This window comes from Archocentrus centrarchus, chromosome 7 (genome assembly GCF_007364275.1).
Source record: "Archocentrus centrarchus isolate MPI-CPG fArcCen1 chromosome 7, fArcCen1, whole genome shotgun sequence".
Classification (NCBI taxonomy): domain Eukaryota; kingdom Metazoa; phylum Chordata; class Actinopteri; order Cichliformes; family Cichlidae; genus Archocentrus; species Archocentrus centrarchus.
The window spans coordinates 16,088,946-16,114,302 of NC_044352.1; the positions used below are offsets into that span (position 1 = coordinate 16,088,946).

A 25,357-nucleotide genomic window follows, 5' to 3' on the forward strand; every position below is an offset into this window, starting at 1 on the left:
TCTGTCTTAAAGGGACTTATGGACACAAGTTCATTTTGAAGGAAAGGCAGTTCATTAACCAACAAGAGACAATAACAAGGGCAACACGGGGACCCGAGGACAGAATTTCGTTCCGCTGCGTGTAAATGTGTTTCGAATGACAATAAAGAATTCTTAAATTCTTCAATCTTTCCATTTCCATATTAGAATTAAATAAAAACCCGCTGAAACCTGCTGCATGACAGCTGAAAATGGTGGGAAACAGCTGGTTGCACCTCAGAGGAGTGGGGAGGAGATAGCGACACTTTTTTTCAACCTAGACACTGGTCCAAGTGAGCAGTGGTGAATACAGAGTTCACACAGCCATGATGGGAGGACTAAAAAAAAAAAAGAGGGCAGAGATGAAAAAGAAGAAGAAAGACCTGTCAGAAATCACTGATGTGTAGCCTTTTCTTCCTCTCTCCCTTCGTATACTGTTTTATCCCTCAGCACTCTTGTGCTTCAGTCCTTCTTTCCTTCTTTCTGTATGCTGCCACTTCTGTGTCTTCTTAAGCGGTATCTTCCTTGTTTCCCATCTTTCTTTCTCTCACTCACTCTCTTTCAGCTTTCTGGTTGTCAGCTCTTTGGGATTGTCAGGACAAACCAGGCCCAAACCTCATGTAATTACTGCCAGTCAGAGTGAGGGGGAGGAGACAGGAGGAAGAAACATGGGAAGCTAAGTGCCTCACAACCTTAAAGACCTGCCAATCTCACGGAAAGAGACAAGAGAAAATGCGCAAGCAAGAGCAAGACAGGAAACAAAGTGAGGGGGAGAGCCAAGCTGCAAATTAGCATCAGATTCATGCAAACTGATCAAACTTTATAAAGGTGAAAGAGCTCTACAAGAAGGCAGGGAGACACATTAATAGACCACAGAACATCTTAATTTTACAAGTTGTTAAAGAGAAAGCTTTCAAGGTATTGGATATAGACCTTAAATCTTAAAAACATCACTTTTAATAGGACCACGACTTCCCTCATCCACTGAATTCTCAACCTTTGCCATATTGTCAGACCTTGACACTTCCAGCACATATAAATGAAGACAAACTGTTCATTTATGTTTAATGGACTTGGTGGGCTTTTCCTCTTGGGACAGGATACTGCAGCGAATTTAAGATCAGGCAAAGATGATTAAATATCCACACCTTTCAACTGACATTGCTTTTGAAATGACATTGCAGCATATGCCTCTTCTGCTTATTTTGAGGGACACAAAGCTTGAAGCAAATGCACATGCAGTATCGTCTATCTGTGTTAAAGCTCCTCAGATCTTTATGATCTGGGGTGATTACCACCCTTACCATTTAAAAGAAGGTGTTATCAGTCACCTTTACTTGTCTGTGTCAACATGAATTTGATCTTGCTCGACAACCGCACTATCTCCACTGTCCTATTTGTCACTATCTGGTGTTGTATTATCTCTCGCTGCCCTTGCTGGTGACTTTTTTCACTTCCAGCCGAGGGAGTGTTGAGAAGACAACTGATGATGGAGGGTTGGATGTGGGAGGCAGAATGGAAAGAAAAAAGCAAGATATGTGTCTTGCGGGTAGCTGAAAAAGAAGATACACAGTGATGAAGTGTAGTTTTAATCTGTAAAAAGGAAGAGGTATGTGCATGGTGCAGGTGCTGAAATCAAGGGCAAAGAGTTGGACAGGTGTGTGTGTGTGTGTGTGTGTGTGTGTGTGTGTGTGTGTGTGTGTGTGTGTGTGTGTGTGTGTGTGTGTGTGTGTGTGTGTGTGTGTGTGTGTAGAGGACAGGTAGGTCAATATGACTCAGCCCAGTGAAGTGTAACTTCATATCACCTCCTCTTGATGGAGCAGCATATCTGCTGTGCAGAGTGGCTGCTAACTCTCAGAGGTATTCCCTTTTGAAAAGGTAATTAAGCTGTTAGGTACGGCATCCTGGAAGGTCGTTCCAAACCAAATCCCTCAGTAAATTAACGTGGCATCACCGAACATTGCTCATTTGATTCTAAAAGAGAGCATCTAAATTAGTCTATGTGGACTGTTTCGCTGTGTAGGCTTTTTGTTGAAGTTTGATTTCTGCATAACCTTGGCGTCAACTTCAGGATGCATCTGAGCGTGTGTTTGCATCATCCTCATGCAGGGAGGATGAGGAAAGCGATCTGGTTATCTATCTTATTTCAGGCATCACAGAGAGGATGCCATGGTGTATTTCAGCAGCATTTTATTGGCATTAAGTCCCTCCCTACTGAACATCTTTTGTTCAACTCAAAGATAAAATTTCTATTAGGAGAACAAGTTTTATATAAAAGGGGAAAGGAAAAAAATCACAGTTACTCTCATTTCTCTGGAATCTTCAAGTGGGTGAAACTCTATCATGCAGTGATTTCATGCCTGTATAACACATTAGACCTGGACTCCTAAATATAGCATTCAATAGACCAATGCTGCCAACACGTTTACCAATGATCTCAATTTGCTGGTCCTATAGCATGTTAGGGGTAAAGCATGGGGCTATTTACATCTCATCCATTCCACCAGAGACAGTTTTAACCCCAGGAATGAGCCATGAAATTACTCCATTTGAAAGAGCAGGAGGGGAAAAAAAAAAAGAAGAATCTGGTCGCAGCTTTAAAAATAAATATAAAACCCAGGACCCCAGGGTTTTTCCCATGATGCATTGCAGTCTATTATCCACTCTGACATGAGACATTGTCGCAGAGGCTGGGGCTGAGGTTTACTTTTCACAAGTGATCAGTGTCAGGGGAACACGCAAACAGAGAAATGGTAGTAAACAATGGACATCCACGACACAGGCTCCAACTCTCATCATCAACTCTCATCAGGGCACAGACGAGAGAAATGCCAACTTAATCTGTGTGTCTGATTGTGGGTGTTAGCAAATGCCAGCATACTCATACATACATTAATGTGACTCACAATGCCAGGGTGCAGACTCATATATTCACACATCTGTACAATTCCTGTCTGCATTTGTTTAGGCCAGTGGATCTGAGTAAAGCTGCAGAGAGGCTGTATGTGAGGCTGAATTCTAGATTCAAACTGCAGGGCAGTTATGGCTCACAATGCATAGTGCAGCCCAGAACGCAGGTGCAGTTGGCGTTTCTGTTATGATTTTGCTAGTGAGAGCTTTCACTACCCTGGGAGCACCTAACAGAGAATAACAAAAGCTGGTACAGGAAATGCCAGGCCAGCCTTGGTCTCCTCTTTGCGAGCAGTGGTGTGAAAGAAAAAAAGCTCTGCAAAGGTCCCGCATTAAGGACAAAATGACTTTTATTGTCTAACTCTGACCACCACCGCACTTTCACAGAGACAGACAGAACTATTGATTATCCATCACTGTTCAGAGAACATACAATTACAGATCACTTTAGATAAAACAGGCACAGACACAGACAACATAACTCCTCCAATTGAGGTCACTAGCTGTCATATCCACTCCTGTTGAAAGGAACTCTCTACATGTTTCACACAAGAGGAGGAAAAGGAGGAATGACACGGAAGAAGAGATGGGATATAAGGGTCTGACACGGTCGTGCCCTCTTAAGAGGATGACGAAATGTAGCCCAGTGAAAAGGCAGAAAGAGAATGTCAGGGAACTGGGTGAAATGACAATTCACAAAAGAAAGAGAATAGATGGAAAATTAAGCTTTAGAGAAGAGCATTAATATTAATTGCATAAGGAAATGAAGGGGGAGGAAGAATGAAGGTGTGACCGGCTGAGAAGATGAGTTTGTGGGGATCATGCATGTCTATTGTTTTCTCCCCTTCACAGCCAATCCCCCATATGATGACATGGAAGGACAGATTAGATCTCACTGACAATCAATAATCCAGAGTGAATGTCAGAGGCAGAGGGAGGATAAGGAAGGACAAGGAAGAGAAGATGAGTCTGAATAATAGAATGTGAGGTGTGATCGGGCTTGAGCAAACCAGGGAACAGAAAAGATCAACGAGTGCCAACAAAACAATCTTGTGTTATAAACAATGTTATACTAATTACACACTGAAATGAAAATGAAAAGCTGAGGTTTTCACAATGCACAACTATACTGTTCTTTGCATTTTTCATTGCAAAATGATGGAAGTAGCAGAAACCAGCAGGTAGAAACCAAGGATTCTGAGTAAGGTCAAAATTAGCTCAAGACCCGTAACTTTAACACAAATGCAAATGTAGATGTGATTTCTTTTTGTGTGTGTGTGTGTTTGTGTAGAAATTAAGCTTAGGTGTAAGTTTAATAATGAAGATCTGTTTTCACTCCTGTCTGCTTTCCCAGGTATTTGGTTGCTAGTTTATTCTTCACATCACTTCTGCTTTTCCATGCTGTCAGACTCAAAGCTGACGTCATTGCTTTAGTCCAAAAGTCTTTCTGCCGGTGCACTTCAAGCCAATCAGTCTCCACTTTGCATACTTTAAATCTCTCTGTCATTCTTTCTTGGAGACCCATTTGTGCAACCCACCTCCTCCTCCCCATCTCCACCTCATCCAGTCACTCCAAGCCTCCATCTTTATCTTTACCACCACCAGCGTCTAGACTCCGGGGGTCCTGCCCTAATCGCTGGGCTTCCGTTCTGATTTGCTGGGCCAACGGAATCTAACTGCCAAATAGATTTATTGAATTCTGTATATCAATAATGCTCAACTTTTCCAAACGAGCTCTCTTTATTGAAATGTAGTTAAAGTCATGAAACTGCCTATTTGAACTCAAATGATTATCTTTTCCTACTCCTAACCAATTATTGTTTTAACATTGGCCTCGTCCACCTCCAAATGTGGAAACACTCATATGTGTTATTTTTGTAAACACACTGTTTTGTTGTTTGAGAGTCACAGCAATTGACTTGCTATGAGGTAAGAGGGCTTGTTGTATGTGTCTCCATAATGGGACCTATTATGCTCATTTCCAGTTCCGTATTATTACACTTGACTCCACTGGGGTAACTTTGCCTCATTCACACTTTAAAATAACCTCATTTATCTGACACTGGACCTTTCTGCAGTTCTTTAGTTCATCCTCTGCCTGAAACAATCCGTTCATTCCTCTCATTAAGCAAACTTTCTTCTAACTGACTGCTTCTTGCAAAAAAAAAAAAAAAAAAAAAGACAGCAGGTGTTTTGTTTACAGAGAGAACTGAGAGCACAGTGGCCCCTCAGGATATCCGCTCTCATGGCCATCATACAGATCCAAGACTTGAAGAAAACTAAAAGAATTAGAAGCAGTTTGAAGCCTGGCCTGATCTCATTATTTGAAACTTTGACCATATGAGGTTCCAATTTCATATTCCCAACTTTGTGGGAACAGTTTGGGGATGTTCCAACATGACTGCACACCAGTGCACAAAGTAAGGTCCACAAAGACAAGTGAATACTTTTGGCAATATAGTGTATGAATAAGGAAACTGTGTGGATGCAAAAAGGATTGCTTGAATTAACTGAAAGGTATGTAATATCTCAAGTAAAGTAAGTAAAGTAAAGTACAACTTTATTTATATAGCACCTTTCACAGATAAAATCACAAAGTGCTTTATAATGTGCAAGTAAAATAAATAACAATAGCTGATAAAAAGTAAAACATTTAACTAAAAGCTTGTCTGAATAAAAGTGTCTTAAGCTGCTTTTTAAAAGAATCAACAGATTCGGCCATACGGAGAGACAGTGGCAGGGCATTCCACAGCCTAGGGGCTACTACCTGAAAGGACCGGTCACCCCGGGTTTTAAACCGGGTCTTAGGGACCCTCAGGAGGTTCTGGCTTGAGGACCGAAGATTGCGGCCTGAAGAAAAAGCAGTCAACAATTCGGTGATGTATTGGGGGGCCTGTCCATTAAAAGCTCTGAAAGTCAAGACTAAAATTTTAAAATCAATTCTAAATTTTACAGGTATCCAATAAATAAAACAGGTGTGATGTGTGCCCTTCTGTTGGTTCCTGTCAAAAGCCTTGCTGCAGCATTCTGGACCAGCTGCAGACGAGTTACAGCAGATTTATTAAAACAGGTAAAAAGAGAGTTACAATAATCTAAACGAGATTTAGATTATTGTAAACGAAAATTGACCTCAGCTTAGAAATATTCCTCAAATGATAGAAGCAACTTTTTACCAGATGTCTTGAATGTCTGTCCAGAGACACTGACTGGTCAAACAGAACACCAAGGTTTCTGAGGCTGGGCTGGGCGGAGGAGCCCAGAGAACCAAGGTGTTGTTTGATCAAAAAGACTTTTTGTTCCGGTGCAATGATCAGGGTTTCAGTCTTACAAGAATTTAACTGAAGGCAGTAGCTAGCCAGTCCTTAATACAAGAGACACAATTACGTAAGTCATCAAGCATGCATAGTTCTGAATCATTGAAGGAACAGTACAGTTGGATATCATCAGCATACAAATGGTAAGACACCTTATTAAAGCTACTGATAATCTTACCAAGGGGGCTGATGTATAACAGGAACAAAATGGGACCTAGGACTGAACCTTGAGGAACGCCATGCAGAAAGGGAATGACTTTGGACATTACGTTATTTGCAAACATAACGTAGTGCATAATCCTAGCTATGGTGGCTGTTGTAGGACAAACAACTCTGGCTGCTGTAGGCTGTCAGTCCACTGTTTACCTCAACTGTCAATATGCCAGCTGTCCATGTCAACTTACTCGGGAGGAGGGTGTAAATCTTTGTGAAAGGAGTCCGATATAAGTCGATGAGTCAGTGAAGCTCACTTTTGTTCGATGGCAGCGATACTGAGGTCAGTTGTTAAGATAAGCTGAACTTTTCTGTCCGTAAGCGCTGCTGTTTTTAGTGTTAGCTACTGTTAGGCGTTGTTAGTAAAACTTTCTTTGGAGTGGATCTAACATTGTTGGACGTTGACACTTAGTGAATAAACTCTCATACAATGTGAAGATGTAATCAAACTGTTTATCAGAGGGAAAGTGTGATTTTTAGGACACTTGAGCCTAAAAGTAGCTGGCATAATGTTAGCTTATAACCAGCTGTTGTTATTTAGTCGGCTTATTGTCAGCTGTCCAGAGCTGACAATATCAGGAATAAATAAGCATGTTTATGCATGTTTTTTGTGTGTTAGAGCCTGACTTCAGTTAATGAGATGAGGCTTGAGGTGAGGAGGAAGAGGATGAGGTGGAAATGAGGGACGAGCGACAGCAGTGGTGGAGGAGGAAAAAGACATAATGAGAAAGAGATGATAACAATAAACATGAATAAATGTTAAATGGGGATATAAATATATAGTTTGAAAAGGCTATTTGTGCTCTTTAAATTGAAATTAACTTAGAAGGATGTCAGTCTCTAGCCACATAACATAAAACACAACTAGGCGTAACGGCCACCAACATGGTGGCTTCCACAAACTGGCACCTGCTCCTGTGCATTTTTAATGGATTAATTGTAAGTTTATGAGAACACATCAGTGCATTGGAAGACAAGAGAAAAGATAATTACACATTAATCATTGTATACAGCACCAGTCAAAAGTTTGGACTTCTGACTGGTACTGTATTTATGGGTACATCATTCTTTTTTTATATTATATAACCTCAAAAAATTACTTACTGTACATTTACATGCACAAAATTATCATCTGAATCATTATTATATTTTCAGTAAAAAAAAAACAAAACCCCAGTGTACATTAACTGCTCAGCACTAAATGGCAGATGCACCCAGCAAGTAACAAAAGGGTGTAATATTAATACTATACAGCATTGTCACTGTTCTGCTCGTCTATTTCATCAAGCTTGTGTGAGTGTGGAGTGGTCGGATTTGGCTGACAGAGACCTGGCTGGCATGCAAGGAAACTACCCAGCAACTGTCTTCACATTTTGAATGACACTATGCTAAATCCTAATTCATACACAGAAGCATACAACATATTCAGTATCTTTTAAATACTGAAACAGAAGCACCTTTTGCATCTACTTCACCTGTATACTCTCTGTATATGTAAATTTTACCATATCCCACATAGACAGTCTACAGTAGGCATCCACTTACATAATGAATCTATAATGTAATCATCACAGGGGATCAATGATTTTCCATTGAAGCCTCAAGTGCCATATGGGCAACCTGTATCAGTGTTTATGTACGTATATCTTCTTTGTGAAATACTGAATTATTATCCAACAAGGCAGTCTAGAGACTACTGAGATAACATAGATCAATCTGTCTACTCACAGCCACTTGACTGTAATCATTTACAATGCATGAAAGCCTTTGAAAAATGTAATCAAATTAACCTCATTAGGACTTAGAAATGAATCAAGGGAAATTGGACAAGGCACCAAAAATTACACGAAATGCTCAGAGAGAGCAAAAAACAGTATATATTTTCAAATCCTCATGACAGTAGCAGTGTTATCCCCAGGCAGACATTATGATATAATAATATTATAACTGAAACTCAATCAGTCAAAAGACTTTACACAATTCACTGTTTCAGATGCTTCAGCGAGAGACCGTTTGTTAAACATGCATTTGTCCTTTGGATGCCACAGGAAAGAATCCAAAATAATGATGGAAATGAAATGACATAACTTCTGAGCTAAGAACATAATTGGCTTCTTAAATATGCAGTGTTTGTTTACAGCTGTTCCCCTGAGTGGCAAAACATTCTCAGTGAGTGGATTAACGGATGCTTGGGTGTAAAAAGAAAAAAAAATCAAAGCTCTGAAAAACTCAATTTCCTCCTCAATTTACAACCATGTCCTTTATAAAGCCAGCAGGAAATTAGTCATTTAACAGGTTATCAGAAAACAACGACTGCATTCATTTCAATATCAAAATATTATCTTTTCATTTAAAGAGCAGTTTAAGCCGATCACTGGAACCAAGAGCTATAAGCCAGATGGTGTGCTAATGAACTCTAAAGTGGTTCAAGCAATGAGACTAATAGGTTTTCTCATTATTATAGTTAGTTTTTTTCCTAATTTGAAATCAAATAAGCAATTTAAACAAGCAAAATGCAGGATAGTAGTAGTTTCCAGTTCACACATACCTTCAGTGATAGCCTGAAAGGCCGTCCGACAGGGATTCGCCAAACTCTGCCTGCTGATCATACAGAAATCAGCTCTTTGTACTCCCACAAGTTTACTCCATATGGAGATGATGATCATCGGAAAGAGTTAAAACCTCCTAGAGTGATGCAAGTGGAGTCTGTGCACAAGTTGCCACTCATACATACACAGACCAGCCACACTTATTTGTGATTGTCATGTGGTCTGTAAATCAATGCAGTGCACTCACACTGTGGTCTGGGTTCAGTACTCAATACATTATTGAGTGTCCTTAAAGCTTTCCTGTCACACAGCCCCGCTTTTGTTTGTGTATGTCAGTGCTCATGAACCTTCACCACATATTAGAGAGGAAACGTCAGAGCATTGTAGCGTAGCCATAATAACCAGGCAATAACACACAATGTACAAGCACACGCGTGCACATGCTATTTTGCATAAATAAACACAAAGGTTATTGAACACTGTGGGATTTGCAAACAAAGAGGTGAATAAATGACCATTGTGAGCCTTAGTTGATAATCTGCTGTACACCATCCCTGAATCCACTCAGAGATACCAGGATGAGGGGATAAAAGATGATAAAGAGGTGGGGAAAAGGGAAGGAAATAGGCTTATCAAAAGAGTGGAGAGCTGGTGGGGGGGGGGTGGGGGGGGTGGGGGGGGGGGGGGGGGGGGGTGGAGAGATAAAAGTTAACTCTCTGCAGAAGCCAAGAGGTAAACAGAGAGAGACAAAAGAGCACAGTGTAGCTAAAAGGAAAATGTGCCAATGAAATTGGTGCTGAGATAGACAGGTAAAGAAATGAAACTCCAGACAGGGAGTTAGTTTGCAAACAGCATGAATGATTAGAAACCCAGCAGCAGAGGTGGTGATAGTGGTAACACTTCTGTCTGCCAAATGAAATGTAACTCAGAGCTTTGAAGTTTTTAAAGTTTGTTGAACTGCTTTGTGATGTGAGACAGGAGGCTTCCTCTAATCTTTCTTGTAGGGAAACAAAAGAAAGAAAGAAAGAAGGAAAGAAAGAAAGAAAGGCCAGCAGACGGTGCAAAGGCTGCAGCAGGGGGCCACACAAAGAGGCTCAGGCAATACCTCTAAGACAGGTGAGTGGAGAATTGCAGCAGCGCCACTGGCAAAAGCAATCAGACAGAGCCATGAAATTACTCTCCTATTTTTTCCTCTGCACATTAGTAACAAGAAACAGAGCATAGAAACCTTTGCCAGCTTTCTTCATCCTTTTAAAGTGTGCTGTTTGAGTTTTAAAAAGACGCAACAAAACCAAGGTTTTCGTCAGCAGTCGCAGCCGGTGAGAGTTCTGTGGAAACCTGAGCTGTCTGTGTGCACAGTACCGCAGGCCTCGCTTGGCAGAAGCCCTCTCAGAACTTGCTTGATTTCAGTATAGAAACATGACAAATTAACTCACACCTGGGGGCACTCGCCCATTCTCCAGTCTCTGTATCCAGTCCTTGTAGTCCCACCTGTCTCTGCACCATGTTGTGCTGATTGGGGGTCTGTCTCTCACAGCCTAATTGCCATGTTATCAGCTCCACTCCGGCACTGCCACTTCGCCTAGGCCTTTCAGTCAGGTGGACATGCCAATTATCGCTTCTCTACACACACACTTGTTCTTGCTCACTCACATGGTTTCAGCAGCAGCTGATACAAAGTGGGCTGTTTGGAATAAAAAAGGGAAGAGAATCAAAGCTCTTTGGAGCCTCAGTATGCACATGCAGAAAAATACGCACACCAATACTCATAAAGTCTCAGCAGGAGCTTCTTGTTGGGGCCAAATATCCCTGGGGTACTTTTCTACTTCCTTCCCTCTTAATCCTTTACTCTAAAACACACAGTGTGTACCTATTTCTTTTCTTGCCTTCAACAGTTCAACAGTTTTAAATTGCATGTCTTCCCTTTCTTTCCTTTCTGGGAAGAAATTGACACCAGTGTCATGTCCTGAGATTGGGAGCAGATGGAAATGGCTCTCCTTCCTCTACCAGCAGCTCTAAAAGCTAAAAGTAAAAATGAAAGCAAAGTTGTGGTGTTGTGTTCCCATTTTCAAGCTGCATACTATTGCACAGAATAAACAATCAGTTTTATGACATCTGGATTAGTGGTTCTGTGTAGTCTTACTGACAGACAAACAGACACATGCACAGACACGAACTGCAATTATCACATATGCTTTGGTGGAGGAAATAAAACTGTCGAAGATCGAGTCTATGATAAAAATGATCATTTACTGTGACCCTCCCTGAAACTGAGAAATAAAAGCGCATAGATAATATTTATAATGCATTTCATAGTGAGACAGTGTAATTAAACGAGCTGAAATCCACAGCTACAATAGTAATAATCTCTTGAAAACTAACCGAATTCTTTGCTGTCATGCTCTGAGTGTTGGTAGTGTTGCAGAATTGCTAGTATGCTGCAAGGTTATTTTCATTTCACCTGCCCCATAGACCAGGGTGCCTTTGCCTGCCTGCACATCCTGCACTATGCACTGTTACTAGTCATATCAGTGTCATACTAATGCATCTCAAAAAGTTAGAATGTCATGAAAAAATTTTTTTTGTGTGCTCAATTTAGTTCAGAAAGGTAAACATTAGTACATTTTATATTCATTACAGGTAAATTGGTAAATTTTATTTTGTTGATTATGGCTTATAACTTGTGAAAATCACAAATCCGCTATCTTATATTATTAGAATATTTCCTAAGGTCAATAAAAAAAGGACTCACTCAGCATTTGTTTGGGGCTCCTTTACCGTGAATTCAGTGTGGTATTACATGGAGGCTATCAGCTTGTGGCACTACTGAGTTGTTATTGAAACCAAGGTTGCTATGACAGGGACCTTCATCTCATCTGGATTTTTGGATCAGGTGTTTCTCATCTTCCTCTTGGCAATATCCCATATAGTAGATACTCAGTGGTGATAGCTAACCAATCAAGAACAGTAATAGCATGCAGCAGTAACAAACAATTTGGTTTTTTGGCATTGAAGGCAGGTGCTAATAACTGCTGGAAAAGGATGTTGGCATCTCCATAAAGCTTTTCAGCAGATGGAAGTATGAAGTGCTCTAAAATTTCCTGGCAGACAGCTGCATTACTTTGGACTAGATTAAATATTGTAGACCAATCACTACCAAAACCAGCAGATGACATGGCAGCCCAAATTATCACAGACTGTGGAAACTTCAGACTGAACTTCAGACACTTTGGATTCTGTGTCTCTCCACTCTTCCTCCAGACTGTCACAGCTCACATTCTAAATGAAATATAAAATTGACTTTCATCTGTAAAGAAAATTTTGGACCACTGACCAATAGTCGAGTTCTTTGTCTCCTTAGGTAAGACTTTGTCTCTGGTTCAGGAGTGGTTTGATTTTAAGAATGTGCCAGCTGAAGCCCACTCTTTGTGACACTCTCTCAAGTTCTTTATATTCTTTTCAATGATGTGGTGATGATCGTCATCTGGTCTTCCTTGTGATTATGGTTGCATGCACTGAGCTACACTGATGGATGGTAAATGAGGTATATGGTATATATATTGTTTGAATAATAATTTTGCTCAAACTCATAATTAAATATTGTGATAATTTGAGATATTGGATTTTTTATTTCTTTGAGCTGTAAGCCATAATCACCAAAATTACAACAAAACTAGGCTTTCATTTTACACGTAATGAATACAGAATCAACTAAAGTTTACCTTTTTGATTTAACTTATCAAAAGAAAAAGTTTTTTTCTTGATATTCAATTTTTTTTTTTTGATCCACTAGTAGATGGCTCTAAAGAAAGTAGGTAGGGCCCGATCCAGATTTTTCCTGTTCCCATCCAATTCTGCTATCTTGGCTCTGGGTATCTATCAATGCCAAGTCTAATGACAGTGTTAAGAATTTATGTCCCTAAAAAAAAAAAGAAGAAAAAAAAAAAAGAATTTATGTCCCTCACTGTGAGAAAGAAACTGGGAATTCTTCTTTTATGAGTAAGAAAGCAGCAAACGTGATTTAAACAGCTTTTGTGACTTTGCAAAATAAAACATAACAAATAAACAGAGCCAAGAAAATACATTAAATAAATACATTTATTGATTTTTGTTTCAGTGAAAAAATAAATAAAAACAGACCCAGGATACATGCAGTAAAAAAATAAAAAAGAAAAGAAATCTGCTGGTGTTCATCTAATTTATGTGCACTTGTCTTATTCTGGATCAAAGTGAGAGTCATTAAGATAAGATAAGATAAGATAGTGTTTATTTGTCACATGCACAGTTATACACAGTACAATGCACAGTGAAATGTATTTTGTACCTGCAACCTAATAAACACACACATATAAATAAGAAGAATAAAAATAAAAAAAAGTAATTCACACTATACACTATACTCTATATACTAATTAGGCTGCAAACTGCTGTCATTTACAGTCACAGTAGTTTCTCCTTTTTCCTCCTCACACACAGGTGTGCAGCTGACAGGAGACAGTGACATGATATTTAATGATGTTGACAGCAACACGTTATGCTACCATAAATATATCAGTGTAGCTGTGTGACATCCCTCCAATTTGCCATCCTTCTGCTTTTAGCCTCCATGCTACGTTAGCTCTGCTGCTAGCTGCAGTTGTATGGTGAAGTAAACACAGAACACAGAACAACACTAGGGGGTAAACAAAGAAATGGGAAAGACCCCTAGATGAAATGAGTCTGAGTGAGAAGGACACAATGCAAAAATCCAAGGAGAAAGCACTGGCTATAACCAACAATCAGCTATCAGGTAAGAGGTCAAACTGAGATGCACTGGTACTTTTCAGCACACCCATACGTGTTGTTTCACTAATGTCACACTTCGCGCTAATTTTTTACCATTTACTTAAACAAATATCATTTTAATTCTTAGGAAGATGGCTGTGTGCCTTCCTTCTTTATTGGGTGTGGAAAAATCTTGTTCCCAAATACACCACAAAGCTCCATAAATAACAGGTTTTCAAACACTATCAGCTCTCTATTGATAACTCCCCTAATGTTGACTTCTAATGATGCCAGATGCTTCATAGAGAAGCAGAAACTGCTCTGGGCTCATCTCAGAAACCCACCAATTAATCACCCCCGTGTGTGCGAACATGCTTGTTAAACGCCGACACTAGTATTTCTTGGTCGGAAGTGCTACAGCTACTGTCTCAGAGGTTTCAGTAATTGTGTTCTAACACTGCAGTGCCAAACCAGCTCTACTCTTGTACTTCACTGAACTATTTCCATATTATTGCCCAGCTACTCAAATGTCACAGTCATACACACATATAGATATGCACACATAAATGAAAACACAGTAATTAGTCCACAGATACATTATGTTAACAATGGGGCATTAGTAGCACATGCATGAGCTTGTTATATCTCCCAGACATACACACATACAGTAACCCCGTCTCTGTGCCATTGCATCCATTCATATTCATGCACTGGCTGATTGTCTACCATTTTCACTTTAGATGAGACGGGACAAGAGAGGAGAGTTTTATTATCCAGCCCTTAATTATATCACTTTGTGTCAAATCAGTGCACCTCAAGCCCATTGCACATGATATCCCTACATATACTGGCTGTGCTTTTCTCTTCTGTCAGTCATTAAATTGAATTTTTTTTTTTTTAATATTCCAAAGATCTGTTTCATCTTGTCATCCATTTTGAAAATCTGCTGAAGGCGGAGAATTTCTTACAAGAATAATACATGACTTGTGTCAGTTTTTCTTTCCAGCATCGTTCCAGACTTGGTCACTCGGCCCATCGGCACAAACATGCACTGCACACACAAGAGAAAAAAACAAACAAACAAATAAAAACAAAACAAAAAAGACAATACTGCATGTACAATACCTGACATAACTATAGCTATATGACCAAAAGTCGTGTGTGTGCATTTGTGTGTGTCTGTTTCTACGAAGATCCAAAGCTTGCAGAGCACCAGTGACCTGATATGTAGGGCGAGACCGACACACTGGGATGACAGCTTAGAGCCCGCCCCCACTAACTCTGACTGACAGCGCTGTAACCTCGGCTGCTTCCCACAACAATAGTTTGGTCTTGGTTCCACTTTAACGTCTGTCATTCCTAGTTTGATACAACAGCTATTTCTGAAGCAAAATTCTATAAAAACATCATAACACAACTGAAGGACAAGACCGCATGAAGAGGAATGAGGGGAAATAGATGTTCTGAGGGAGATATACTTGGACTCTGTCAAACTGATTGCTGTTTATTCCCTTAAGCAACTGTAAAGCGCTGCAACAGTCTTATATTGCTCTAAGTGCTTGTACAGCGTATGAAAAACTAGCATAGGCTATATATATGGCTACAGGGTTTTTCTGTCTTTTAGTCTAACAGCTGTTATGACCAATAGAGCACTTAGGCAATCACTTTCAGCTGCCTCTATCTATAACTCTTTTGAGACAAATCCATCCTAATCTCAGGATAAGGTACAACCGCCGCATGTCTCAGTGGATTCAACCAAATCAGGTCAAAAGGGTGCAAATACTTAAAGCGCATTATTATACACAAAGAGTGGTGCGCTAAAGGCAGTGTTTCCACCTGTTTGATGCAAATGACAAAAGTAAAAGATTAAAACAACCACAAATGAATAGAGAACCAGGGGGAAAGTGAAAATAATATAAAGGAGAATGTAAGAAGATTTTTAAGTTCATCTTCTCTTGATTTAGAATCAAGAGCAGATTAATTTTTTTTTTTGTAACACATGTTCTGCATGTTCTGTATGAAGGATTGACTTTGGCATAATAGCCCCAATCTCTTTTTGAAAATGAATCACTTAATAGGAAGTCAAGAAGGGCCGCAAGAGGAAGTGGGTTACATTTAAGATAAAATTAAAAAATCTCTTCTTTTCAGCCTCCGGAAATCTTCTGGGCTGGAACGTTAAAGTCAGTTCTTATTTGTGACTTAATTGTAGAAAATCCAATCACGTGTACACACAAACAGAATCCTGAATCTCATATTAAACTGCTCATATATATATATATATATATATATATATATATATATATATATATATATATATATATATATATATCAGTGTAGTTTGAGTGTGTTATAAATCTCCGTAATATGTACTTGCCATGGTCTGAAGCACTTTTTGATAGTACCATATGGCTTTTTCATCAGCCAGAGCTTCCCTTGGGTTTGCTGAGCATGGGAGTGAAAAAAGGAAAAAGTTTGTGAAGTGAATTTGTCACATGTTCAATGAGCATGCATAGAATTGTTGGACTGATGTGACTGGGGAGGGGCTTCATTTTAATGTAACATCAGAGAGACACCATCGGTGACAGCGAAGAGCCAGACAGGAATGTTTTTTTTTTTTTTTAAAAAAACAAGGATGAAAAGGAAGTGGGAATTAAGGGCATTTGAGTAAGCTATATTGAGCCCATACAAAAATATCAAATTAAACACAATGCAAATGTGCGTGAGGAAAATGCAGCACACTATAAAGCATGCTACTTGGCTTACAGAGAGTCACTGTGCATTGAGTTGCATTTAAACAAGTCTTCCTCCCCACCTTGGCTGACACTTGGCTGCCTATTGACATGGTAAATTGAGGCCCCATTCGAGCAGCACCGTGACAGCCAGAGGAGGCTATAGACCCTGCCAGTGCTGTATATTCAAAGGAACTTTGTAATAATACAGATCAGGGAACAGAGCAGGGAGGGGGAGAGAGAAAAGCAGTGGAATATGGACAGAAGAAAAAGGAGGAACACAACATAAGGTGGGCCGTATGGAGGTAGGGCGATTAAAAAGCGTGATTTATAGGCTGGAGCTGAAAGGGGGGAGCAGAGAGAGTAAGAGAGGGAACAGCTAAGTGTCTGATAAGAGGGGAAGCCGGAACGCAAAATTGATTTCTATTTTTGGAAGAGGTACAGGAGGAATGAGATTTAAACTTGTTCAATTTCAAAGTCACGCAAACACATAGTTCAGTAGCTTAATAAAGACACATAAACTCATGTAGAAAACTCATCTCACATGCAGACATAACCTGCCACACATCACGCTACCAGATTATTAGGAGTAATGTAATTGCGTTTCGAGTGTATGAATGTGACTTCTGCTCCTGACTATGCAAGGCGGTATGCATTGTTAGGGTGTAGCTGGAGCCATCAGCCATTTGGTGTAATGGGCAATCTGCTCCACAGGCTTCACTGACCCCTAGCATTTGGTAGGAGGAGCAGGCCAACCTATTAACAAAGAGTAAAAAGCTCCAAGCATACCCTATCACACAAGGCCACACTTAATTAGGCTGTTTGTTTAGCAGACTCTAATGGGAGAGTTAGAGACTGAGGGAAAGAGGTTGACTGCTCTCCTTGAAACTGCAGGCTGAAAGACATCTGGCCAAGGATGAGGCTGAGGACACAAAGATATTAGCGGAACATGGCCTCTCGTTTGCTGCTATCTCATTTTTTCAGGACCGATGGTAATGATGGAGAGCAGAAATAAACAATAATGTGAGTCATTACAACGGAACTACCATAATAATGGGCGAAAATAAAACTACACAGACGCTTAATCACAACAGCCAAAATTCAGTAATTAAACTGATCAAGTATGCGAGTGAGGGAAAATACAGTGAGGAGTATTAAGTTGGTACGTAACAACAGAGTGATACATGAGGGATCCAACCAGTGTATGAAATTATAGCTAATTAGTGCAATCCTTCAGAAAAATTACATCTCTCTTTTTCTTCCGTCCCCACACCCTTTCAGCTCCTCTCCCCTTGATCCTTCTCTGTGTGCAGAAGGCTAATTAAAATACAGAAATTGGATATGGGCCTGTGCGCACTATAATTCAGCAAGAGGAAAGAGAAAGGAGGCAGTGAGGAGGAGGGAGAGGTGGGAGAAAAGCTGGACCTGGGACAAGGATTCAGAAAAGGTGAAGCCTTGTCATTTGGAGAAGTATTACAGGGCTGGCATTGGTAGCGATGAGGGCGCAGGGCAGATTCAGTGAAAACAGTTGAGGTGTGACGCCTCAGAACAGAATCAAAAATCCACTGCACTCTGCTCTTATTAATCTGCTGCTTATTTGCCCTGAAGCAAGCTTCTCCTCTTTTAACCTTTCTTCAATCTGTGTAGGATTAGAGCAGAAATGTTTATCCACTGAACCATACTGTGTCCATCTAAGTCCTACACACCGGGTCAGAGGTTAAAGCAGTTGGCGGTTAGTCTCGCAGGGCCACTAAAGAAAACATTACATCATTATCTCAGAAAATGTTTTCCAACCAACAACAGCACTCAAATGGATATCTGATTTTGATCTAAACTTCCTATTGTATTACTAATTTAAGTGAAATGTCCTGACGCTGAGGTATTGCACATGGGTTACTAGGTGAGTTGTGCAGCCGTGATGATAAAGCCACTGAATAATAAACAACAAGATGATAAACTTTTCTAACTCACTAGAGCACCAGAAAGACAAACAATTTACATATTACAGTTAACCAAGAGGACTACACTTACCTAAAACTGTACTAAATTAATCAGTACACATTAGTGACTACTTCATTAATTACACTTCCTCTACTGATCAGCCAATCACATGGCAACAACTCAATACATACAGCCCTGCCCTTTGAATGTGGTAGGGTTGTGGGTGAGGATTTCAGAAACTGCTGATTTACTGGGATTTTCCCACACAACCATCTCTAAAGTTCACAGAGAATGGTCTGAAAAAGAGAAAATATATTCAGTGAGCGGCTGTTCCCTGGGTGAAAATGTCAGGTTGAGGTCAGAGGAGAATGAGCAGTCTGCTTCAAGCTCATTAAAACCAAGGTATGCAGAAAGTATGCATCTCCGAATGCACAGCGCATCGAACCTTGAAGCCGACGGGCTACAGCAGCAGAAGATCTGAACAGGTGTAGGCTAAGAACATGAAAACTGAGGCTACAATTCACACGGGCTTGCCAAAATTGGACAAGACTCAAAAAATGGCACCTGGTCTGATGAGTCTCCATTTCTGCTGTGATATTCCAATGGTAGGGTCAGCATTTGGTGCAAATAACATGAAAGGGTCCATCCTGCCTTGTATCAGTGGTTCAGACAGTGGTGTGTAATGGTGTAATATTTTCCATATTTTCCAGCAGGCAAACATGCCATGTCACGAAGTTAAAATCATCTCAAACTGGATTCTTGAACATTACAGTTAGTTCACTGTATTCAAATGATCTCCACAGTCACCAGATCTCAATCCAATAGAGCACATTTGGGATGTGGTGGAACAGGACATTTACATTATAGATGTGCAGCTTACAAATCTGCAGCAGCTGTGTGACGGCATTGATGTCAATATGGCCCATTCCCCGAGGAATGGTTCCAGCACCTTGCTGAATCTGTGCCATGAAGAATAAAAGCAGTTTTGAAGGCAAAAGGGGGTCAAAGCCAGTACTTGCAAGGTGTAACCAATATGCCCATCACCACACTGTGAAAGTCTCAGGAGCCTCTGCTGTGCTCTTACGTGCATGCCACAACACGATTAGCTCTTCGGTTTCTTGGTTCAGGACATTTAGGAGCACTTGGGGGACAATCCCATCTTTGCTGTTATAGAAATTGCTTGTGGATTTCTAGTTGGGATTTCTTAGCCAAAGAAGCTGAAGGTGTCATCAAGTATGTTATAAAGCCTGTGGTTTTGCCCATAGGTTATTCTCACCAATGTAAATGTTGAGATCTGGAGAAGCAGAAACATCATTATGAACAAGTGCATATGCAGATACTGTATGTGTCTTCTAATAGACCGAGATGCTATAGCATTCTTTTCCTTAAATGTCTCTGAAAATGACTACATACATGTTCTTAAACGATCTATAGTGATGTTATTCTTCCAGCCCATGGTTAACCCTTTTCTCAAAAGCCCCAAAGCACACATGTGCAGCCTTTCTTCTGATCAGGTCACACCACTGTGCGCTTGTCCTATTTTAAATGTACTACCCCTTTCCCCTGGGACAAGTACCGCTGTACCACACGATTCCTGTCTGTATGTTTTTATATGAATATGCTTTGGTCAGTGCATGTGTTTGTGTTTGTGTGTTTGATGAAACATAAAGGAAGCCAACACCCCTCTGGGTGGGGGAGCGGGGCAGGAGACGTGTTAGCTTTAACTAACAAACTTTGTTATTTTCCTGGTGGGTGCTATATCGCCTGCTGGAGAGCACATCCATTTGGTGCATTTGGTGCTGGAGCCAAATGTGTGTTGGGTCTCTGTAGTTAGGTAATATGGTAATGGTGTGCTAACCCTCTCAGCTACAGTGGCATGGAGAGGTTATACAGCAATTTTATGTGTTTATGCTTGTCAGGGAGCATGCAAGCTGTTAACCTCTTTCCCTTGTCCATCATCATCCCATGCTTCCTCACAGCAGGGGTGGGTGCCACTCAATATAATGCATGGAGAATCCTCTTTAACACACACACATGCACAAACACACGCAGTCCAGTCATCCATCATCAGCTCTGCCCTGCAGCTGCACCTGGAATGAGCATGTGAATTTTAGACTCACAGAGTGGAATAACGACAAAATGGACAGAGGGATAGAGAAGTGGGGGGAATGTGTTTGTATAATCCTGTACAGTAAGTGGAATTCTCAAAATACATTAACAAGAACCCCGAGAACTTCTCATATAGTGTTTCATAAGCTAAAAGATATATTACTGTTACTAGTTTCCTCATAGCTTTGGCCATCATTTTTCAAGCCATGATGTTTTAGCTTTGTCAAGGGAATACTTGCTGAATGATTAAGTCTGCACATAGTAATGTGTGTTTATGACAGAAAGCTTGGGTGATAACTTTATAGTCCCCCCCCCAAAAAAAAAAAAATAAGTGTAGCTAAAACTATGTGACTATTTGAAAGAGTTCTCCTCAGATTACAGCATGCAACATTTGAACTTTCACACACACACAAAAAACAGACTTGGGCAAAATAATTTTAATTCTTCTTTAAGTTTCTTGCCCCTTCTTTAAGTTTCTTGCGCCTTCTCTTACCATCTCGGTCTATTAGAAGACACATACAGTATCTGCATTTCTCATGTTTTAGCCCCCATCCTACTGTAAGTGCCCATTGTGATCATAGCAAACAGCAACTATCAGCCTTCCTTTGGCAGGCTTCCTACCACCATGCTCAGAGTGAGACACAAATAAATGTGTTGTTTATAGATTCAGATCCAGCTGTGTGCTTGTCTCCATGTGAGCCTGTCAGGTTCATGGTGAGCATGGCTTTTTGGCTTCTTCTTTTTTTTTTTTTTTTGCATGTTTTTTTGTCCATGGGTGTTGTGCTTACAGTGCGTTTAGTTATATTACGGATGGATGGAAACCATGCTGGAATTCTCTGCACTGTCCCAAAATCTTTGGATATCCTGCTGCTGAGCTTGGCCAGGCTTGCCTCTTGGAAAACACACACTGGGTTGCCTTCCCCCCATGTCTGCTCCTCATGCGAACATGGGATGCAGCATGCTGTCCTCTCCTCTGACAAAAAATAAATAAATAAATAAATCTCTGCTCCTAAACAATGAGCACTGGATGGCACAGTGGCCCACTTGGATCATTTGTGTGGCTGCTTATCTCAGATATGACAACACAGCCAGATGTCCTGGGTGATTTAAGCAAACATCTGATGAATTTTATCCAATCGGAAATGCCTAACATAGAGGGGAATATAATTATATAGCTTGACTCGCTGTGCGGCAAGCAGCAAGGAGGAAAATGTAATTCCCTCAGCAATTTACATGAAGATGAGGCAAAATGTCTATTATACCATTTAAAATGCAGATCACCCCTTGTAAATGATAATGTCACAGGCCTGTTGCTGACAACCCACCTCACAATAACACCACAGTCTCCCGAAAAATGGAAATCAACGCAACAGTTATTGATCAGTGCGGCTATTGTACTGTACAAACCGTAACAAAACTAATCAAAGTTTACAAATGGGGGTGTACATTGACTTAACTGAATTTCTCAAATAGACTAAAACTTTCTTAAAAGTTTGAAATCTGAGACAAACTCTTCTTAAGGGTCTGTGCCCCATCATGTGTCGAAAATACTGGAAGGGTATTGGTGAAGTGTTTATGGGGGTATTTGATCCTAGCTCTAGAGGCATGTTATAAATAAAGCCCCGTGCGTGTCTTAAAGCAGTCCTTTTGGACCAATATTCATTAAAGTTTAAGTGGCACAGCACACTGTCAGGGTGGCATCAATGCCCAAGGCTCTGAGTAAATTAATGATGCTTAAGTAAACTATGGATTAATTATGGATTGTCCAATGTGTCAGTATTCACGTATTCATATACGAGCCTCCTCCTTGCAGTCATGCTAATGAAGAGCTAACCTGCTTCAGCAGACAGAGGACAGATGGAAAACACACTTGGCACTACACTAACGCTCTCACACACATTATTGCCCTTGAGCAGAGGGAGGCTCTGATTAGGCTTCACTTAAGTTAGTTAGCCTGAAGCAAACACTGACCAGCCAAGCGCGGGAAAGAGAAAGTGGCAGGATAAAAAACAAGGGTACAAACAATTCAAAAAATACTGAAGAGCTTTTTATGCATAGTATATTACTGTCTAATTAGTTTTGTCTCCTGAAGCTAGGGGAAGTGGGGGGAGACAATCAGAGGCCTGCAAAGAGAAATTTGTTTTGAGCTGAAGCTGCATAAAATGTGAATTCACCAAAAAGAAATTGTTGGATTTATGTCAGCATGATTTCAAAGGAATTTGGGTTTACAAAGACGTCGCTTTGATACTAATCTAAATTTCTGTAATGTTTTCAAGTGAATCTACAGCTGCTAAACAGCTTTTGCTTTTTTCTATCCGTTTTTTCTGGCTTTTTATAAACCAAACAATAATTAATGAGTAAAGTACAGTCATCAGATTAATCAATAAAATTACCTACTGCAGCTTTAGAGACACAAAAAAGAGAACTATCTGTTTTCCTTCTCTGAACTGCATGTCATCCTTTCAATCCAGATCTAAAAGCAACAAATTCTGTTTTGTGAAGGGTGGGGTTGGTGGTGGTTTGGAGGGTGGGGGTGGGGTATTGTGCTTACATTACTGATGAAGTCATATTTCATACTTGTGTAAAAGCAAAACAAAAGCATGAATAACAAAGAATCATTGCTATTCATCAGCTAAATACAGTTGGTACTTTAACCAGGTGAGCCAGATGCTGGACAACAACTAAAAGAGACCATGTGAAACACTGAACCTCCAACAGAGTCTTCTTTCTTGTAAAACAAAGACTTTGACTACTTAACTGCACATGACAGCTGTGTATTTATAACTACATGCAAGTTTAAGAGTCTTTTCTCACACCTAAATTTAACCTGACAAATCCAGGAGAGCAAATCCACATTTATTTTGAAAAGTTCCTATCTGAAATCCTGTCAGAAACTACTTTGCTGATTTATTTATTTTTGGTGTGGACATTGGAGATCCAGTCCAGTCCACAAAAAAATAGCTACAGTATAATCCCAATAGAAACATTTCGTGCTGCTTAAAAAGCATTTTTTTTTCTCTTTGTCAAAAATAGCATCCTATTTTTTTATATATAAGTAATGCGGGTACAGAAATAATAGATACATTGTGCAAAATATATGATGAAATATGATGTAAAAGAAAATCCCAAAGTAGCTTATAAAGTCGCAATCTGTGACCAGCTCAAGCCCCGTGTGAATACCTACTGTGGGGCTGGTTAAGATGCTCTAATGAAGGGAATAGGACGCGCTCTTACCGTCCACAGCCATAGTCGGTCTCAGCGTGTATCTCTCCGTGGTGTCAACAGGACTCTCTCATTCTTCTTCCAGACGGATAAAATGTAAGCTGCTGAGCGTGAGGATGAAGTGCGCTTCCTGCCCCTTCTAACCTATGTGAGCATGGGGAGAGCTCTTTCTGCTGTTAGTACTGGGGGAAAAGAAAAACCTAGCTCACACTCTTCCTTTCTGTCGGTTCACGGCCATTTGGTCTCCGGGATGCCGGGACCGGTCCGCTATGAAACTGCTTCTTCAGTATCTCCACCGCCCCCCTCTCCGTACCTGACCGGCTGGAGACAAAAGGTCATTACGCCCCGGACACCAGCTTGTTAGTAACAGGACACAAAGATACTGCCTCTCTCTCTCTTCTCTCTCTCTCTCTCTCTTCTCCCATCTCTGTCTCCTCTTCCTCATCCGCCATCTGTTCTCACTCTCTGTCTCTCTAGTCCTCTTTCATCTCTCTGTCCTCTCTCTCTCTTTCTCTTTCCTCTCTCCTTTCTCTCTACTCTCTCATCTGTCTCTCTGTCTCTTTCTCTCCTCTCTCTTTCCTCTCTCTCTCTCTTTCTCTCGGTCCTCTTTCTCTCCTCTCATCTTTCTCATCTCTCTCTCCTTTCTCTCTCTCTCTTTCTTCTCTCTCTCTGTCTCTCTTTGCCTCTCTCTGTCTCTCTTTCTCTCTCTCTGTCTCTCGTCTCTCTCTCTCTCTCTGTCTCTCTCTCTCTGGTCTCTCTCTCTCTGTCTCTCCTCCCTCTCTGTCCTCCTCTCTCTCTGTCCTCTCTCTCGCTGTTCTTCTTCTCTCTCTGTCTCTCTCTCCTCTCTGTGTCCTCTGTCTCTCTCGTCTGTGTCTCCACGCACAACACATCCGCCTCTTTATATTAAATAATGAGCTAGTGAAAGAGGTTCTCAACACATGTACGGAATCCCCTTTTCATGAAAATGCCCCAGAAAACTTTTGGCTTCCCTATAATAATAATAATAATAATAATAATAATAATAATAATAATAATAATAATAATAATAATAATAATAATGATGTCTTTATTTTATTATTATTATTATCATTATATCAAAGCTCACAAAGTTAAAATGCTTTGCCCTCAAGAATTGAATTTCCTAGTCAAATGGCAAACTAGAGCTAAATATGCTCACTGACAAGCCACACTGAACATAGCCAGATTCGCTATGAATAAATATAAATAAACGTGTTTCCCTCAAGTTCATTTTTCCCACTTTGAAAACCAAACCAGATGGTAGAGGGAAATTACAGGATCTTTAAACCATGCTGCTTTTTTGTTTGTTTGTGTCTAAGGTGTTGTATGATTTGGTGATGTTAAACCTTTTGTCAGCATTTCAATTGCAGGTTCAGAAAAGGGGGGAAAAAAATTTAACAGACTTTTTTCTTTTGTATTCAGGTTTTAGTGATAGTAAGCGTAAGTCTAGAAAGTAGCCACAATGTGTTTTTCCTCACAGTATAAAGAGTTTGTACTTCTGGATTTTATTTTTCAGTTTGCAAAAGTCACAAAAGCAAACCATCCTCCTGCATTCACCTCTGCTCCCCTG

The 25,357-nt window shown here is 40.3% G+C and overlaps 1 protein-coding gene across 2 annotated transcripts in view; it reads right to left on the bottom strand.

Moving 5' to 3' along the window:
• samd10b (sterile alpha motif domain containing 10b) overlaps nucleotides 1–24,096 on the bottom strand; it is a 57,303-nt gene extending 33,207 nt beyond the window's left edge. The window contains exon 1 of one of the 2 annotated variants that reach the window (XM_030733686.1): nucleotides 23,782–24,096. In XM_030733686.1, coding sequence (XP_030589546.1) covers nucleotides 23,782–23,794 — 13 coding nt within the window. In that variant the 5' untranslated portion in view covers nucleotides 23,795–24,096. Of the gene's footprint in view, nucleotides 1–9,003; nucleotides 9,167–23,781 lie in introns of those variants that run through there. The other variant, XM_030733684.1, reaches the window with a different exon arrangement.
• Between the last annotated feature and the right edge of the window lie 1,261 nt (nucleotides 24,097–25,357).